At 32.3% G+C, this 20,384-nt stretch overlaps 2 protein-coding genes across 5 annotated transcripts; both read right to left on the bottom strand.

Annotated features, from left to right (window-relative positions):
- Positions 1 to 7,794: 7,794 nt before the first annotated feature.
- On the bottom strand, positions 7,795 to 10,876 carry LOC123543613 (ras-related C3 botulinum toxin substrate 1-like). 2 transcript variants are annotated; one of them, XM_045329683.2, is made up of 6 exons: positions 10,749 to 10,876; positions 10,487 to 10,558; positions 9,497 to 9,614; positions 9,120 to 9,182; positions 8,628 to 8,753; positions 7,795 to 8,419 (listed from the first exon to the last, which is right to left on the bottom strand). In XM_045329683.2, the coding sequence occupies exons 1-6, from the start codon at positions 10,787 to 10,789 to the stop codon at positions 8,264 to 8,266; spliced, it is 576 nt and encodes a 191-aa protein (XP_045185618.2). In that variant the 5' UTR covers positions 10,790 to 10,876; the 3' UTR covers positions 7,795 to 8,263. The 2 variants fall into 2 exon arrangements, with proteins under 2 accessions (XP_045185618.2, XP_053393138.1); XM_053537163.1 differs by lacking the exon at positions 10,487 to 10,558 and having other exon boundaries at positions 10,749 to 10,861.
- Positions 10,877 to 15,751: 4,875 nt separating this feature from the next.
- LOC128555269 (ras-related C3 botulinum toxin substrate 1-like) lies at positions 15,752 to 19,416 on the bottom strand. Of its 3 annotated transcripts, XM_053537155.1 has the most exons (6): positions 18,873 to 19,416; positions 18,635 to 18,706; positions 17,633 to 17,750; positions 17,258 to 17,320; positions 16,558 to 16,683; positions 15,752 to 16,351 (listed from the first exon to the last, which is right to left on the bottom strand). In XM_053537155.1, the coding sequence occupies exons 1-6, from the start codon at positions 18,911 to 18,913 to the stop codon at positions 16,196 to 16,198; spliced, it is 576 nt and encodes a 191-aa protein (XP_053393130.1). In that variant the 5' UTR covers positions 18,914 to 19,416; the 3' UTR covers positions 15,752 to 16,195. The 3 variants fall into 3 exon arrangements, with proteins under 3 accessions (XP_053393130.1, XP_053393129.1, XP_053393131.1); XM_053537154.1 differs by lacking the exon at positions 18,873 to 19,416 and having other exon boundaries at positions 18,635 to 18,855; XM_053537156.1 differs by lacking the exons at positions 17,258 to 17,320; positions 18,873 to 19,416 and having other exon boundaries at positions 18,635 to 18,850.
- Between the last annotated feature and the right edge of the window lie 968 nt (positions 19,417 to 20,384).

Below are 20,384 nucleotides of genomic sequence, written 5' to 3'. Positions count from 1 at the left end.
CATAACTGACTAGAATTGTAAACTTTTTCAGAAAAAAATGTTTACACTTCGTGTTTGGAGTACTTAAAACAAAATGTACAATAGAATGTGTTCATCAATAAAGACCCAAATAAAGGCATTTTGTTAGCCTAACATTGGCCTCTATCTGTCACATTTATGATACCCTGCAGTATCCCATTGACTAAGAGAGCAAACTAGTAACTATTTCTGACATTAGTTTCATCATTTTCAAACCTATTAAAAGTTATAATTCTTTCTTGACAAAGTACACACATGTGTGCTTTGCATATTTGTCATATAACCGCCAAATGATAGAGCGTCCGCTTCGAGTGCGGGAGGTCGTGGGTTCTATCCCCGGCCGCGTCATACCAAAGACGTGAAAAATGGTACCAGTAGCTCCCTTGCTTGGCGCTCAGCATTAAAAGGGAAACTGGCCTCTTCTCGCATATTCTCGTGGCGATGGATTCCATCAGGAATGAGGTGTCGAGAGTGATTAATATAAGTTGTAGAACTTTCTTCACAATCGACTTAAAATAAATTATGTATAAACTAATTTTTGTCAGTGTATGGAAGTAGCCACAAGTTGTAAACGCATGTTTAACGATAAGTGTGCCCAACGATAAAACAGTCTAGTTAGGATATAAATAAATGTTAGTATCTGATGGAGGAAACGTTGCTTAATTGATGCCTTTTAATTCATTGACTTGACGGATGTCAGGATTTTTAACGGTACGTCCTTGTCGGCAGTATAATTATTTCGATAGTTGTTGGGTGGAGTTATAATATTGTCCGGCCGAGTCGCAGCTGTGAAAATTACGAAATCGACCCTAATTAATAAACATGTGGCAAGTCAAAAGGAAGCAAGGCGGACAATAAAGCTGTGAATTATATCTCGCTGATATACAATACAAAGACAAACAAGAAATATCTTTAAAAATGATGGTCGGCGAATTGTAATAAGGAAAGAAGTTTATGAATTTTTCATCTAACATTCATCTTTTATCTAAAATTTTTCAAATTACAGAACTAAACACCGCACTTTAACAATTTAAATGGTTCTCTTTTAATTTTTCGCAAAGGTTTCGTAGGGTTGCAATTTTGTTTCGTGTATCCTTAGACGAATAATTACAGCAGTAGTTTGATGAAGATTCATGAAGCGGTCATTAAACGTGTTTATATTTTTAGCTTATATGGTCCCTATCCCCATTTGTAACAAAATAGCAGGAGACCTTATGATATTGTTACACATCGAGTTTGATAAAACTCCATTACATTTTAGTTGTTAATGCAAAGAAAGGCATATCTACTTTTAGCTATAGTGGTCCCTAATAGGGCCCAAGTTCCTATATAAACAAATTTGGAAGAGGACCTTATAATGATGCTCCAGACCAAGTATGACAAAGATCCACCAAGCTGTTCATGAGACGCTGTATAAAGGCATTTCTAATTTTAGCTCTAACTGCCCCTAAAAGGGGTCAAATGTCCCAGCTGAACAAAGTTGGCTGCGGGCCTAATAAAGATGCTACAAATCAAGTTTGATTAGAATACATGAGAAAAAATAAATTAAAGGATTTTTTTATTTATTATTTTTATTTATTTCTAAAATAGGCCAACTGATCCCGCTTTAACAAATGCATATTCGCTATTCATGAATCTTTGGACAATGACATCACACCTATAAAAAGTGAAGGTCAGGCAAAACATACAATTGTAATTATTTCAATATTTCTGTTTCATAAGCAAACTTTGTCACATCACATAAGTCATATCACATAGATAAACTGTATGCAGCGTACCTTCATTTCAGTGTAATGAGATTCAGTCATTATATAGCATATATATAATAAAACAGATTTCAACTGAGTTCAATATTTGCATACCATACTAAAGAAAAATATTCATATATAATAAATCAGTTAAATAATTTATAACAAATATATTAAAGCAAACAATACTCATTTTAATATGCAATCTGAATAAGTCACAAAAGCAAGAAACCTTTTCATATACAGACGACAATTGTAACAAGGAAAAACTTTTAAAAAGCACTTCTCTACATAAAAGACTCTTATCACACCATTATTCATGTGATACGCAGACCGTATTCAGCTCTTTCTTTAATTTGATATATGTCGGTATTTGAACAGGTTTTTATCATATTTATTAAACTTACTTATCATTTTGAGATACATCAATATCCTTGCTAAATATACTGAGCCAAAGTTAGCTTTAAAACTGTGAACAGCGTCGTTTAGGGTAAACGCTTTGTCTACATTTCACTCAGCGTAGCACAATCAACAGAGTGAAAGAAATTGACACTCTCGTCCAATCAGGCAGAGTGTTACATAAATCTTCCATTTTGATAAATTATCTATAATGCCTTATCGAGTAGTTTGATTTGCAAACTGAAGTCACGTGGCATAGGTAACGAAAACGAATTTAGACGGCGTCTTCTCTTGCTTACTTAATAGTTGCAATTTAGAACAGATTTGTTTTGTCTCATGTCTTTTTTTTTGTGTGATAGTTTTTTCTTTTTTTTGTTTGTTTGTTTTTTCTAAAGGAGTTATTCTTTTCTTTTTAAGGCCGATATTTCCACTTCATAATGTTATTGCTCAAAGGCACATGGTATATTAAATAGATTATTTTTTAACATAAGACCCAGTATTGTGTATTGAATATAATGTTTCCAACAGAAGACCCAGTACAAGTATATTAAATAGAATGTTTTCAACATTCGGCCCAATATTATATATTAAATAAAATGTTTCCATTTATGAAACCTGGTATTGTATAGTATGTGAAATTTTCTTTTGTTCGGTTCGATAACTGGGCAGAAACTAGTATATTTTTAAGATATTTCCATAATATTCCTATGTGATGTATGATATACTTTTTCTTTACACCATAGGACTATGTTTAAGTACCTGTATCAACAGAAGATATGCCCTTATAAACATTTGTTATTTTCTTTTTGACAATAATTTCCTCTGGAAATAGAATAAGTAGAGAAACTGCATTTTTAAGTGTCAACAAAACATAGAAATGCTATTATAATAGTATTTTGAAAGAAATTCTTTTACATGCTCATGATCTTCCTGCACCAAGTTTTTTTTTATATTTTCTATACACATTTTGTTATTGCACATAACCCACATTTTAGATATATTTTTCATAAAAGTTATGGAAATACTATCCATGTTCGGAAATATAGCCATTGTTTTATATGGATGAAATAAGTATCTTATCACTTAACTGCCGTGGCCTAAATGAGAACAAGAAGAGAATAGATGTCTTTAAATTTTTGAAGGAAAAAAACCATCACATATACTGTCTACAGGACACACATTTTACCAAGAGTCAAGAAAAATTTATTTACTCTCAGTGGAATTGAGAGTGCTATTTTAGTTTCTCGAAGTCTAATGCTAGAGGTGTAGCGATTCTTTTTAATAAAAATGTTGAAATTGATGTTCATAAATCTGTAAGGGATGATGTAGGGAATTTTATTGCATTGGATATTACAATAGAAAAACAACGATTAACTTTATTAAATTTGTATGGACCGAATAATGATGATCCAAGTTTCTACAATAATGTCTTCCGAGTAGTTGAGAACTTCAACAATGAAAAATGTATAATTTGCGGTGATTTTAATTTGGTCCTAAATCCAGATATTGATTATTATAATTATAAAAGGATAAATAATAAAAAGGCCAGAGATAATTTGATAAAATTTATCACAGAACATCAACTGGTAGATCCATATAGGGAAAATTTTCCAGATGTACGAAAGTATACTTGGAGAAGGAGTAATCCTATACAGCAAGCTAGACTAGATTTTTTTCTCATAAGTGAAGAATTGTTACCAAATGTAAAAAACTGTGAAATCAAGTCCAGCTATAAATCAGATCATTCCTTCATCTCATTAAAAGTTGGCTTCTCTAATATAAACCATGGTAAAGGATTTTGGAAGCACAATAACTCTCTTTTAAATGATATTGAATATATAAACTGCATTAAGGAAAAAATTAAAGAAGTAAAGAGACAATACTGTCTACCAGTTTATAATTTTGAGAATATAGACAATGTACCAAACGATGAAATTCAATTTGTAATAAATGACCAGTTATTTTTGGAAACACTTTTAATGGAATTACGTGGGAAATCAATATCCTATGCAAGTTACAAGAAAAAAAAACAGTGTCGACCAGAAAAGGAAATTATGAGTAAGATACAATCTTTAGAAAATACATTAAAAGAAGAGAATTCTGATGAACTTTACTCATTAAAGAATTTAATTCTATTAGAGAAGAAAAACTTAAAGGACATCTATTAAGATCAAAAGTTAAATGGATTGATGAAGGAGAAAAGCCAACAAACTTTTTCTGTAACCTTGAAAAACATAACTATTTAAATAAAACTATTTCAAAGTTAGAAAATGAACATGGTAAAACTGTTGTATCTCAATCAGAAATTTTAAAGGAAATGCATGACTTTTTTTCAAAAATTATATGAAAATGAAGATGAAAACTTAATAAATGTAGACTTAAAAAAAGAATTTGATAATTATAACATTCCAAGCTTATCAAACTTAGAAGCTGAATCTATAGAAGGAATGCTAACTTTTAAAGAAGCAGGAGAAACTTTACAGTCAATGTCTAATGATAAAAATCCGGGAAGTGATGGCTTCTCCGCTAATTTCTTTAAGGTCTTTTGGAAGCAGTTAGGACATTTTATTATTCGGTCTTTAAATGATGCTTTTAACAATGGTTTAATGTCAGTAACACAAAGACAGGGAATAATTACTTGTATACCAAAAGAAAATAAACCACGTCAGTTTTTAAGGAATTGGAGACCTATTACACTTTTAAATACAGTATACAAAATAGCATCTGGATCTATTGCTAACAGATTAAAGACGATATTAGATAAAATTATTAGTAAGGAACAAACAGGGTTTTTAAAGGGCAGATTTATTGGTGAAAATACTAGATTACTATATGATATAATGCATTACTTAGAAATAAACAACTCACCAGGTCTTCTTCTACTTATTGATTTTGAAAAAGCATTCGATTCCATTTCATGGCACTTTATACATGAAACATTAGATTTGTTTAATTTTGGCAACTCCATAAAAACATGGGTAAATATTTTCTATAATAATATTGAATCATCTGTAGCACATTGTGGTTTTTTAACAGAATTCTTTAAAGTAGGCCGCGGCTGTCGTCAAGGGGATCCACTATCACCTTATATTTTTATCCTCTGTACGGAAATACTCATTCATAGAATTAAAAAAAATGATGCAATAAAAGGCATTAATATTGGTGATGTAGAGCACATTATATCTCAATATGCCGATGACACTTCCATCCTTTTGGATGGATCAAAGGAGTCTCTAGATCAGACATTAAATGAACTGGAATATTTCTCTAAGTTATCAGGTCTTAAAATTAATTTTGATAAGATATGCATCATTTGGCTAGGGTCCAAAAAATACAGTGCAGACTCTATAAAAACAAATTTAAACTACTTTGGGGACAATGTAAATTTAAATTACTTGGAGTTCATTTTCATGTTAGAAAAAATGATAGATTTGAATTATAATGAAAAAATAGAGAAAATTAAGAAGTCAGTAAATTTTTGGAATCGCAGGTATTTAACTCCATTAGGAAAAATCACAGTGATTAAAAGTATTTTAATACCAGTTTTTAATCAGCTATTTCTCACAATACCAAATCCTGAAGGAACAATGATAAAAAAGATAAATGAACTTCTATTTGAATTTTTATGGCAAGGTCCAGCTAAAATAAAAAGAACAGTAATTATTAAGGAATACTTTGAAGGTGGTCTTAAAATGGTAAACTTAGAGGCATTCATTAAAAGTATGAAGCTGACATGGCTAAGAAGATTAGTTCTTCATGAGGGTCAATGGCAATCTCTTACTAATCTCTATTTTGATGAAAGTAAATTGTTCAACTGTGGCAAACACTATGCAGAAAAAATGGCAAATATATGCAGTAATTTGTTCTGGAAAGATGTACTTTCTGGTTTTGGAGAGTTTATTTCTGTAATACAAGTTGATTCAAGTAACTGTTTAAAAGAACCTCTATTTTATAATCATAATATTTGTATTTCAATAAAAGTGTTTTCTTCAAATCATGGTACTTGAACGGTATCAAATACATCAATGACATTTTTGAAAATAATGAGATTATGAATAAAGACAAACTACAAAATAATTATAATATAAATATTAACCTTCTTCATTACATGGGAATTAAAAATGCCATTATGAAATACTTCAGTAAAAGTCACAGGGGAAAACAATTAGATAAACATCAAACTCCTCTAATACCAAATCCTATGTCAATACTCTTAAAACATGAACAAGGAACAAGGCCATTCTATGATATCTTTAATAAAAACAAAGAAGTTCCTACCAGCCAAATAAAATGGAACCACCGATATTCCACTCAACAAGATGAATGGAAGGTGTACTATAATATGCCTTTTGACTGTTTTAAAGACACAAGTATGCAGTGGTTTCAAGTCAGGATATTACATCGTATTTTGCCACTAAATGATTACCTATTTAAACTTAAAATAAAAGATACACCTTTATGTTCATATTGTAATGTAGAAAATGAAAGTATTGAGCACTTATTCTGGTCATGTACTCATACATCAAATCTCTTCAGTGAAATAAGGTCATTGTGTGAAAGTAAAAATATCACTTTTTTGCCAAATGAAAAAAATGTTATCTTAGGTACCACAGATAAGCCATTGAATATCACTTTGTCATTACTTAAAAAATATATTTTCCAAAGTAGGTCTTTACAAAGATCTTTAACACTCCGTGGATTTGTATCCTTTCTTCATCATAATTATAAACTCAATAAAGATATTGCAATAAAAAGAAAGATAGTGCAAGTTTTTGAAAAAGAATGGACCATGGTTAAGAATATATTCCAGTAAATTTTATTGATCCTCTTTCTAAAATTAGGAATTTATTTCCTCCTTAATCAATATTCAATCTGTGGATAACTATATCAAGATTTTTCTGTCTAAAGAAAAATACTGAAATAATGTGGGTTATGTTCTTCTTTCAATTTTTTGGTTCATAAAGAAAAAATTAAATAATAATAAGAAGTAAAAAAAAAAAAAAAATTTAGACGGCGTCGCCGAAAAAAACAGGCTGGCTAAAAAGGAGAACAGGGCGGAAAGGATTAGGAAAGGAGCGGTGCGCCCTGCTATTGGTTGTGGAGATGCACTCTGTGTATTAGCTTTTGTGGTCATATTTGTGATCATAGATTTCCTATAACCCGTTATCACGTTGTAAAAATCTGTAACAAGTTGGAAGCATAGAATGCAACCAAGTAAAACAATTGCAGGTTCGGTTTGATTGAATCTGTTCATTAGAGGTAATGGAAATTGAAACACCCCTCACGCCCCCTAGCAGAGGCTTAAGCTAAACTTTACGCCTCCTAGCACAGGCATAAGCTGAACTTATTGCACAGGTATTGAATGGACTCCAGAGCCCAAAGGACTAGAAAATATAAGAACATTGAATCAAGACTGCAACTTCGATAAATTCCTATTACCAAAGAGCTCAGTTGATAGACATGATACTGGGTGTTTAATATAGTTAACAGCTGTTCGTTTTCTATTAGAATCAATTGAAAATGATACGACAGACACACAGAAAAGAACGGTAAGAGAGAGAGTCGCAGGCACTGCACACAGAACAGAAGCCTTAGAATTATAAATATTTTAAGAGACACGATTTCTGCATGGTGTTCGCATATTTTATTGAACTATTTGGAAAAAGAAACGCTTACATGAACTTATACGTCATTTTTAATTTTCAAGAATAGCTGATTGTCAGCAACACAACACTGAAATCTCAATGTCCATCGAGTTCCTTTCTAATAAACTGTAACTTTTTAAAATTATAACGCCATCACATGTATGACATATTACAATGCCATTTTATCATGTTCTACATAAGACTACAACAACTTTATAACATATTTAGTTACTTCGCCTACTGCATAGTACAGCACAGCACCGCCGTTTCTAATATGCCAAGCGCATAGGCCATGAAAAGTTGTTGTACACATGATTTATTGATAAGAATTGATTGAATGATATATAGTGCCTCCAACTATTTTGTGTATTTCTTTTGTTTATGTTCCAACGTGGAAATGAAAAACCCGTTTCAAGCTGTTTATATGTTGCAATACATGTCCGTTGTTTGTCTTCATACAAGTTTACATTTACTTCTTCTTTTCTTCTGTTTCTGTGGAATTAGGCAGGCTCGTATCGCCTCATCAAAAACTAGTTTTGTATTCTTGCCGGTCCTCGCAGAGCATTCTACATATTTTACTGCATGTATTTTCTGTGCAAGACTCCTACCCTGTTAACATGAAAAACGGAAAAATATAAGATGAATTTATCTGCACGCAAACAAAAGTGGCGCTCAAAACATATTATTCAGTCATTCCAAATCTTTATAATATGGTAAAATTATTAAAATAAGGGACCGAAACAAGTTACTTTGACCTAAATCGTAACTAGTGTGGTAAATTAATAAATAAAGTATCATGTATATCATGTATAATTACCTCAACAAAGGAAATTGCTGTCTTTAATGCATTTTTCTTTTCCTTACTGCCATCCCTTAAGTCCATTTTTGTTCCAATTAATACAAGTGGTGTGTCTGGACAATGGTGTTTAATCTCTGGATACCACTAAAATAGATATAAATGATACATTTTTCATCTATAACATTAGGAAATCGGTCAGATGTATGAAGTACATATAAAACGTTCAGTCTAATGTCATAAGTTTTTGCCTCTTCATTATTTTTTAGAGTACTGATGTGACGTAATATTTCCGTTCCCTTAACATGTGAAATGAACTATCTATCCAGGGACCTACAAGTACAAATGTACTATCGTACGCAATTAATTTAGATACAAAGACTATGTGTCATAAGTTACAATAGAACAAGATATGGTATTGTTCAATGACTTTTCTCCGTTTATCTTAAAGGCAGGACTTAATAATAAAAGTGTCAATCTTGATAAACAATACAAAATATATAAAAGAGTTACCTGTTGTTTAACATTTTCGTAACTGTCTCGTGCAACAAGGGAAAAACATATCAGAAAAACATCCTGAAATCAGACATTAACATGTATATCTCTATTCGAATGTTTATAACCAACTGAATGAATGCCACAGTTGAATAATTTACTTTAAAACATTATCATATAATGTAACTTTCCGTAATAACATGTAACAAATTGCCCGATATAGTGGATCTGATTATTTTTGCTTAAAAAAACATCTCACAACAAACACAAAAAACTACAAAGATATCCAAATGATATTAACTTTCTACATCTTTCAGCTTTCATACATTTCTTATCTAGTAAAATGGACTTTGACAGAATATTGTAGTTTTATATATTGCGGTGAAAAAAATTACCGTCTGTGGATAAGATAATGGTCGTAATCTGTCATACTCATGTTGGCCTGCAGTGTCCCATAAACTAAGGGAACAAACTCGTCCATCTACTCTGACATTAGCTTGATAATTTTCAAATCTAAAAATAAACAAATACACTTATACATAAAAGACAACTTAATAGCTACTGTGAAATTTACCACAGATTTGACAAGGCAGAGAAGAAACGATACTTCGTTTAGATAATATGTAAGTGGACAGACTGATTTTAGTCAAAGCAAAGACTAATATAGCTCAATAACTACAAATATTAGCTTTCTTGAGAAGTCATGCATTTACTTTGTTAACAAAACAATGATATCAAGCAAAATTAGTATCTTAATTAAACAGATATAAATGCGTTATTTTAAAACAATTGTTTGTACATAATGTCAGAAACCAATCGATAACTCATATCAACTACTAATAAAGTTTGACGACTGATTGGCCAAATGTTTGGAGGAAGAATCACTTAAATATGTAATGGTTATCAATCTCTTATCAACGTTATCGTCATTATCACTTGATACGTGATGATATACTATTGTATCTTTACATGACCAGCAACGCTAACATCCTTGTATGATATATTATTCATATAAAGTTATACTATGTTAATTTTGCCAAAACGTTAGCAATAATATGGTTCTGCAAATGCACGAAACATGTAAATTCTTTGTCGGTATTTTTGTTTAAATGGTTACCACACAAATATAAAATAAGAAACATTTTTTCTTAGTGATTCGCCTTTTTAATTCGATCTTTTGAAAACACGAACGCAACAGCTGACACGTTCATACATATTTTATCCAAAAATCACTTCTTGTTGTGATTACTTCATGCATCTCAAAATTAAAACCAAGAAATATTTACCTTACACGAAATATAATTCACCTTCGTTTAGAATGTTTTAACTATTAACTACTTTGAAGTCTACAGAATCGAGTAAACCAAATAAGAACATCTACTTACACTGTTGGTATATATTCTCCTGGAAATGCATCTTGTGTATATGACATTAGCAGACAAGTCTTTCCCACACACCTTAAAGAGAGAACAGGAAAACATTTAGTCTGATTCCTTTACTTGGATCATACTCAGCTTCAAAAAGCGCCCGCGGCGATCACTTTTTATTACAACAACTCTTTGCAATTGTGTTTATACTAATTAAAAACCAAACAACCGAATGTTAACACAAAATCAGGTTGAAGCAAGTGTATATAAAAGTACTCACCCATCTCCAACGACAACACATTTTATTGGAAATGCCTGCATTTTTCTTGTTTACCGAGCTGTCAGAAATTTTTAAATGTTTATTTCATATACCTTCATATCACCTTTATATACACACGACAGTAATATGTCTAAAAATAACCATCTAAAAATAAAACTAAAACTACATCTAAATATAGAATACATTATTTACTTCCTTTTCAGTCTTGTTGTATCTATACTCCCGAGTTTGTTTACTTCGTTGTTCACTAATTACGTTATCTTTTAGATCTTATAGATCTTATCAAAGGTCTAGTCGTTTAGATTGTTTTATATTTGTTCCGGTCAAAACTACGATGGACCAAAGTTATGGAGGAATGCGGGTTCAGTAAACTTTCAACAAATAAACTAGATTTGGGGTATTTTGATCTTTGTTTAACTCACAAACAAAAATTGCACTTGATTACCGTCAACTGAAGTCAATCCTAGGCTCTAAGCATCACAAACTCTAAGCATCACAAAATTAAAAAAAGGTTCAAGATGTTTACATTCATAAAGCGTGTCTTCAACCGGTGTAAATAAAAAATTGCGTCAACTTGTTTAGGGTTAAAACAGTTTTATTTTTCATTTCAGTGAAGGCGGTCTAATAATTCTTCCGATGGAAAAAGTACAGCTACCCTATAGTACGGAAAGGAAATACATGAAGAAATGTAATACTTTTATTTCAATGGTTTCTATTTAAACAACATCTAAATAGAAATTTGCGGTGTAGATACAGAACGACTAAAAAGTAAACGAAATACTTTTATCTCTGACTTTCGAAATGTAAAACTTCCATAAAATGATACTGGACTTTAAACTATAATAAACTATTGTATCCAGTCTGTCGAAAAATTGTCTTTAATTTTCATTTTATTACGTTCTGCTTAAACATTACCCCGTAACATAAGCGTGCATTTCAACAGCTATTCAAAACAGTTGAAGAATATTTATACCAGATGTTTAAAACAGATGATTTTTTTTCTGAAATAATCATTAGATACAGTTTCTTTCAAAATTGTAAAGTGTCACATAACTCCTAAAGTTACTGTAAATAGTTAACTGCAACTCTTTTGGATTTATCCATTTTAGAGAGCATTTTTAGCCGGTCTATAAAACTTTGTTTGTTGATATTTTAGAATGAATCTTTGGGTATGCCCTGTGGGCCCTAGATGTCAGCTTCTGTGTTAAATTCAAATTCTTTAGAGTGTCCGCAAATAAGTGCATGTCGGCTGTTCGATCGGCATCTGTCCTTTTGGTTGGTTGTTCTCGTCCAATACATTCCGTAGCCCCCCCCCCCCACCTCCTCCCACACGCTCCCCACTGCCATTACATTCTAGGGACTGGGTTGTGGTGTGAGCTTCCAGAGCCCTGATACTTTCTGCAAATGTAAGATATTACCATTTATGACATAATTAAAAATAACACTTTAAACAAAAACTTGTTTCAAATCAATCTTTATTTAATGATTAAGTTATTAACCTGTTTGTATAGGTAGAATATTCTATCTATTCTAACTTAACTAGTAGCCATATCGTATACATGTAAGCATTTTATTCTGGCAGACGTTTTTTCTTGCATACCGTATTTTACAAAAGGTAGAAATAGTTTCTTTTTAGCACTCTTTCTTATAGTGGAGAATGAACACAAAGCGCGGGAAATTAACGTCCGTAAGCAGAAGTGACGTCATGATGTTTTGCGTTACGCACAATAACAAAGTTTCACTTTAGTTTGTCGTTTGTAGCGTAACGTTATGTTTTTATGGTAAACTAACGTATTTTGAATCGAGAAATATACTATAAGGAACGGAGAGAAACTATGAAGGTACCTGCTTTTTTCGTATTTTACATAAACAATATATTATTAGTGTATGAACCAGTAGTTGTCATTAACAGCACGAGAGTCATCTGGCATGGGGGGTGCCAGATAGGTTTTGACGGCATGGGTAAAATAACCGGAAACGCCAGTACGATATGCAAGAACAACTTTTTTATCATTGATATAAGGAATAATACACACGTAGTAATTATAAAAAGATTTTTTAGATTTGCATGGATAAATAAGCATTCATTCTTCATAAAGTCGCGCAATATGTCTCTATTTCCGCTGCAGAACGCATGCATAGACCTAGAAACAAATCTAATAACCTACGATTACATGCTTACTTCAGGTTTCTTAGTTGCGTCCTGTGCTTCAAAAGAATCTTTTTACAGACTTAATAATAATTAAGGTGTGCGCATGCAATAGTATAAGTCAACTCCGCGCTACCCCGTACATATTGCTAGTAAGATATCTTGGGGAAACCGTCAAATGATAATAAAAGAAACGGATAAAAAATACTAGTACATATGTACATACTTTGGACAAAATCTGATTTTCAGTCACAGACTTGCTGGTACATTTCACTCGAATATAAGTAATGTTTAGCCGCAAGACCTCGATGAGTGTCAGTAACGCTTACCTATGTCGCGTTTAGAGTTAGTAACATCATCGGTTAGAGTGAGGAACATGATATTAAATAAATATTGCCTGTTTATGATAAATCAGTTGCAGTAATATATTTCTAAGATTATAACTGGCATTGCCTTTAATCGATCATTGACTGTCAGTAAGTATTGCTGTTGAAAAATGTAGTATATTTGTTTTATTCTGGAAAATAGCAAAATGCTTCTATTTTCTAAATAACAGACAACTGTTTTTAAAATTTAAATGTTTTGATAAATTTATGCGATTACTTTTAGAATCTGAATACATGTTCAAGTCAAGACATAAGTAAATATCATAAAAGTAATTGCTATATATGAAAATAATATATGCCGTGTCATATTGAGCGATACGGTAACCAGAAGTCGTTGAGATATGTCACATGATATCGTTGAGACATGACTTACGTTGGAACGTAGTTCTCCCGGAGTGATTTAACAACACATTTTAATATAAGAGCTAAAGAGCTTTATATCTATGCTACCTTTAAATTCCCTGTTCAGAAATTTGTTCACGAGATCTCATTATAACCTCTCCTGCCTTTGTTGTTGACCGTTCTATTCCATATCAAATCTTGTCTTAATCTGTCTGGCAGAAATCCATCTACAGCTGAAAAAGATTGAACTTGCTATGAGTGAGTGAGTGAGTTGGGTTTTACGGCGGATCGACACAAAACGGCCACGAAAAGAAGTCATATTGCAAACGCTAACTGTAAAGCCTAAACATTGATGTAAAAATGTAAAGCATACCTAAAACATCCATGTAAAAATGTAAATAACACTATGAATAATGTAAAACATATCTAAAAGCATCCATGTAAAAATGTAAAGCATATCTAAAAACAGTAATGTAAAAATGTATGTACGTGTGTGTTAAAATATCAGCTGCAAACATAATAATATTGCAAGATGTAAATAAAAATAAGAAGTGTTAGATCTTTTGATATATTCCTATCTGCTTTAAAAACGATAAAATATTTCCAACTGAAACGTTGTCAAATAATTCTCTCAAAGATTGAACATCTTAATATGTACTGCGTTGTGTAGCAAAGTCCACACAGTCGATTAAAATGTGTTTAATAGTTAGCGGTGTTTGACATGGTACACATTCGGGTTGATCTTCTTTATTCAAAAGGTAAGAGTGAAAATGTAGGAAGAAGCGCATTTATGTTTAATGTTCATGTTTTGAAAGAAATAAGGAAAGAATGGATCTATCAATTAAAAATAAATAATGAATTAAATATCATCCATTTTGAGTATAAAGAGGACATTTTCCTCGCATTAAATTATTTTAACATATGAGAATACATTAGGCATCTGATAGGATACCTGCAAGTAGTCTGTGGCCTAACAAAGTATTTGTGTGGTTTCTAATGAAGACCAGCGGCATGTTCATCTTCCAGTTCGTTATCATCATGTGCCAATCATTATGCCTAACTGCTTCCCTTCGAACAGTGTCATTTAGACCAGCCTATGTAATCATTTTCGTATAAACCAATAGGTGTTCGACGTCGCCATCTGCTCTGTTCCGGTGCATCATTTTGCACTCTTTCGAACAATATCATTTTTCGTCTGAATTATGAATTATTAACAGAATGCTACTAACGGCTTGACGTTGCACAAGAAGAATATAACAGAGTTGCATAAGTGAAAAATTCTAAGAATTAAGAGTGAAATATTAAGCCTGTCGAACCATCCTTTGGCAACCGTTCCATCTTCAGCCCAATATATTTAGCAAGGAACCATTGCCCAGACATCTCAGTGTTGTTATATTTTCTGGTCCTTCGGGATCATTGATGATATCAATTCATTTAGATTTGAAGATTGAATACTGCTTAAGCCGGTGCTAGCGGGCGTGGACAGTGTTGGATTTTCCATTACTGCTCATGAACAGACTCAGTCAAACCGAGTCTGCAATTTCCACTGTTTGCCTTGTTCTCGGTGCTTCCGAGGGATCTACTTTCCAGATTTTATTGTATCTAGCATTGCGACATGTTGCCATCGGCTCTTCCTGCACGTGTCGATTGAAGAACATACTGTAAAATAAACCAAAAAATCTAAATTATTATAAAGAGTAATTATTAAAAGTGGTGTATTTTATCATGTCATGTAATTTATGTTTATTTAAACGTTACTTGGTAGTCCTTTAGAGCAAACACTATATCTGTGACACGATAGCTATGCTAGCCTTGGAAGGAATATGTAAGATATCATAACCTTTCTACATGTGTCCGAACAAAACCATTCCTCTGGTAGGTCATCCTCATCAAGCCCAACACATGACAAGTGAAACCAGCTGCTCTCTTCATATTCCTCGTTGTTACACTCTATCATCGGCTCGACATCTTTTGTTTCTACGCAAGAAAATAACCGTATGCATAGTGAAACATGAAAATATTTTTGCTCAACCAAATGCTAATTCAATCAATCGATTAACTGACTTACATAAATAAAAATAACAATATATAAAAGTCTATTTACCCTCTTCACAGTTTCTATTCTGGCGCTCACGTGTTTTTATAACACCTTTTTATATATGCGCGTTCCTTGGAAAAGCGTAAACGTATTACGGCCCCAAAACGGATAATTCAAAAGGAAATGACGTCAACGTGAAAAAACAACGTAGACTTTACCGCGCATTTCATTGAAATTTAATGACGTTGAGGGACAATATATTCATTTACTTGTTTTTACGCGTTTTATGCTAGACTAGCGTTAGCGTATGTTCTTTTAGTGTTATAACATCTTCAGTATCCCTCGGGAATTGTTAGTACCATCGCCCTACCGGGCTGCTGGGCTCAGGTACCAACCAATTCCTCGGGATTCTGCAGATGTTATAACACGAAAAACATGCGTTATCCCTACATTAAACACCGAACCGAAAAACATCCATTTCACGTTGCCTTTATGTAACAACTTCATTACTACAGTTTGTCATCTCTTGTCTTCATACAAGTTTACATTTACTTCTTCTTTTCTTCTGTTTCTGTGGAATAAAGCAGGCTCGTATCGCCTCATCAAAAACTAGTTTTGTATTCTTGCCGGTTCTTGCAGAGCACTCTACATACTTCACTGCTTGAATTTTCTGTGCAAGGCTTCTACCCTGTAAACATGAAACAGAATTCATGAATAAAATCTGCAAGTAACGAAACGCTTGGCTCGCAACATAATTTAGTCAATGGAAATACGTAGTATGGTGGGCAATTTATTTAAATTAGGAACGGAAACAAGTTACTTTATATTTTGCTAAAATCCTTAATGTGGAAAACTAAATAAATAATAACATATCAATATTTCATCTATCATTACCTCAACGAAGGAAATGCCTGTCTTTAGTACACTTTCCTGTTCCTTATCGTCATCCCTTAAGTCCATTTTTGTTCCAACTAACACAATTGGTGTATCTGGACAATGATGTGTAATCTCTGGATACCACTGAATTACATTATTAGTTACACTGCTTGTTGGTGACAGGATATGGGATATACGCTGCCGAAGAAATCCATATCGCTCTCGCCTGATATGGATTTTCGAGACAGCGTATATCCCGTATCCTGTCAGCAACAAGCTGTGTAACGATTTTATCTTGCCGACTACCCTTTACTTACACGCTATTATCTAATATTTTGTAAATTAACAAAGCGGCAGCCATTTTTTAAAATCAAAATTCGTATCTGAAATGTACTAGCAGGATATGGAATATATCCTGTCTCCACGTGACGTCTATTGACCAATAGAAATGCAAGAAACTTGTAGGAGGCAAGATAAATAAATAGGTCTGTCAAATTATCTATAACGGTAAAGAAAGCTGTTGTCTGATGTATAACAAAAATATGATACTCCGAATACAGTGTCACAAATCCTAAACTTGACATTTCATTCAATTTAGAAGTTCTGCGCTGACGTTATTTTTCCGTTAGCGAAACATGCAAAAAGAATGGTTCCATTAATCTCAGAATTAGGACTAAAAAGTGTCTGATGAAGGATGCAAAATTGAATGAAGAGTTACCTGTTGTTTAACGTTTTCGTAACTGTCCCGTGCAACAAGGGAAAAACAGATCAGAAAAACATCCTGGAAGCGGATATAAAAAAGTTTAGCTCTTTTCGAATGTTTACAGCTCGTTGAATGACACAGTGCAATACCTAACACCAAAAATTACCACATCATGTAACATTTCGTAATAACATGTATATAAAATGCAAGAGATAGAGGATCCGATAATTTTTGTTCCAGATATATCTCAAAACAAACGCAGAAAGTATAAAGGTATCCAAATGATAATTAACTTGCATCTTTCAGCTTGCATACGTCCTTTATCAAATAAAATAACCTTTGACTGATTTGAATTACAGAGGACTTCAACGGTATTATACATTGCCTTACTGTTTGTGGATAGGATAACGGACGCAACCTGTCAAACTCATGTTGGCCTGCAGTGTCCCATAAACTAAGAGAGCAGACTCGTCCATCTACTCTGACGTTAGCTTGATAAGTGTCAAACCTATAATTAAACAAATATTATTGTACATAAAAAACAGTAAACTAGTTATACTTAAAATAGACTGAACAAGCTGCTTTGACCAGGCAGAGAAGAAGTAAAACTGCGGTTAGATATGAACTAATGAAGCAAATTTAGCTCAAATACTAGTATTGCCATTACAAAGATTCACTTTCTTGAGAAGACATGAGGAATGTACTTCGTTAAATATAGAAAACAAAGACATCACGCGAAATTAGTATCTCAGTTATACAGACATTAATGCGTTATTTTAAAACAAATATTGGTGCTTAATATCATAAATCAATCTGAATATTTATTTATTTTAAATACTAATTAGGTTTAACAACAGTACTCCACACCGCGACATGACCATGTCGGAAGATCACTTGCTAATTTAATGTCAACATCGTCGCCATTATTACTTGATACAAGATGATTTACGATCGTATCTGAACATCTTTATATGAAACACTATTCACATATATATTATACTTAAATGTATTAATTTTCTTAAAACTGTAGAAGCAATACAGTGCTAATTAAGGCAGAAACGATGTAAATTCTAAGTCAATATTTACCATAGAAATATGAAATTATCAATCAACACATTACTCAGCATAAGCATATTTCCTTGTTTTATTCAGTAATACTGAAATAATGCACATAACAAATTACATGTACATACATATTTAAACTAAACACCATTATTTGCTGTGTTACTTTTTTATTTTTATTTCAGAATTTCGAAATTGTAACACCGAAATATTTGCTTTAGACGAAGAGCGTATACTGTTGTTTAATTCGCCACCGTTTTGTATGTTGAAAAACTACTGCGTAGTCTACAAAAAAAAACTGTCAAAAGCAAACGAAGACTGTGTACTTACACTGTTGGTATATGTTCCCATGGAAATGCATCTTGTGTATACGACATTAGAAGACAAGTCTTTCCCACACACCTTAAAGAGAAAACCATACACAATTTCGTCTTTACGGTCACCTCGATCATACAGAGAACAAAGCATCAATCATCAGATTTTTAATCGAAACAAATGTACCTGAAAATATGTGTACCAAGTATTTACAATAAAATGCAATAAAGCAAGTATAATTTGAAGAACTAACCCATCTCCAACGACAACACATTTTATCGGAAAAGCTTGCATTATTTTTTTTCTATTATTCTAAGTTACACACAATTGATAAAATGATAATTTCTTATCACCTGTATATATACAGATAACACTAACATGTCTTTATATAGTCATCTAAAAATAAACTTAAAATCTACGTCTAAATATAGAACACGTTATTTATTTCCTTTTAATCGAGTAGAATAGGCAGTTTATTTACTTCTTTATACACCGTTATCGTTGGGTTCAAAATGAAGAAGTAAATCATATTCAACATTATATGATAACAATATAAATTATTAGTGTTTGGTAAATAAAGAGGGGATTTTGGGGCTTGTGGACTTGTTTTCCTAGAGCTTCATAGTATAATGATTTAGTTGTAAGAAATTATATAGGCCTTGAACAAATGCGAAAAATAAAATAGTATTTGTTTTCGAAAGTTACAACTTCTTTACAAAATGATATGTTATCTTTAATCTAACTAAACTATTGTAACAGTCAAGAATAAATAAAGCCAACATTTATATGTTTAAACCTTTTGGTGCCCAGATTGATATTATTGTTAATGTATAAGTTATGGATTACAATTTGCACGCCACGTAGAGTGAAGGTCCACCAAGTGGTTTGTGGTAAAAAAGCGTTTTAAATTTTCATCTTCTACATTTAGCTCCAGCAGGCCATATAAGGGACCAAGCGGAACCAGTAGAGGACTTTCCAAGAACGCTGCAGACTTCGCCGGGTCCTTAGGGGTTTTTCTTTCTTCTGCAAAAGCATTGAAGTACATGCGTTTTAGATTCATAAGAATTACTTTCTCATATGATATACAAGAGTATTTTTGACATAACATGACTTCTGTTGCCATTCCGTATGTTAGGGTTTCACCAGACAAAGTTGTTTGACAATCCATCATGTGATTCATTATTATATTGCAGGTACCAAAAATCAATATATTACGTCAGACAATAATAAAATATCATATTGCTCATAACCAATACTTTTACTGATAAAAAGCCTAATTGAAATTACATGCCGGAAATGTAGCATTCTCCCTGGTATTTAAGACAGAAAAGTCATAATTATTAACTTAAAGGCCATTTTACTATTACCAGTAATTGTGTTTTCTTATACATACCTCCAGCTTTATATGGTTGTAATCTCATTTACGTATTACAATGTTAATTTAGAATTACAAAAAATATTATTAGGGGTGACAAACATTCACAATGCAATATTTTAATGCTGTTTCCATTTTCATTCGTGTTCGGACTTGCAGACCGCACCTATATAAGCTACTGTGAAATAGTATATGTAATAGTGACATGAGAGGTAATTGGAAATTGAATCTGTAAAACGATCCATTGGAAGCATAGAATTGCAGCCAAAAAAAGAATAATAGCCGACTCGGTTTGATTGAGTATGTTCCATTGAATAGAAAATTAAACAGCAACGCGATACAGTCATTTGAAATGGATATGGGTATTGTTGTAAAATTTAGATTTTATCA

This window comes from Mercenaria mercenaria, chromosome 2, assembly GCF_021730395.1.
Source record: "Mercenaria mercenaria strain notata chromosome 2, MADL_Memer_1, whole genome shotgun sequence".
In the NCBI taxonomy this organism is placed as follows: Eukaryota; Metazoa; Mollusca; class Bivalvia; order Venerida; family Veneridae; genus Mercenaria; species Mercenaria mercenaria.
This window is presented reverse-complemented; position numbering and strand designations above follow the sequence as displayed.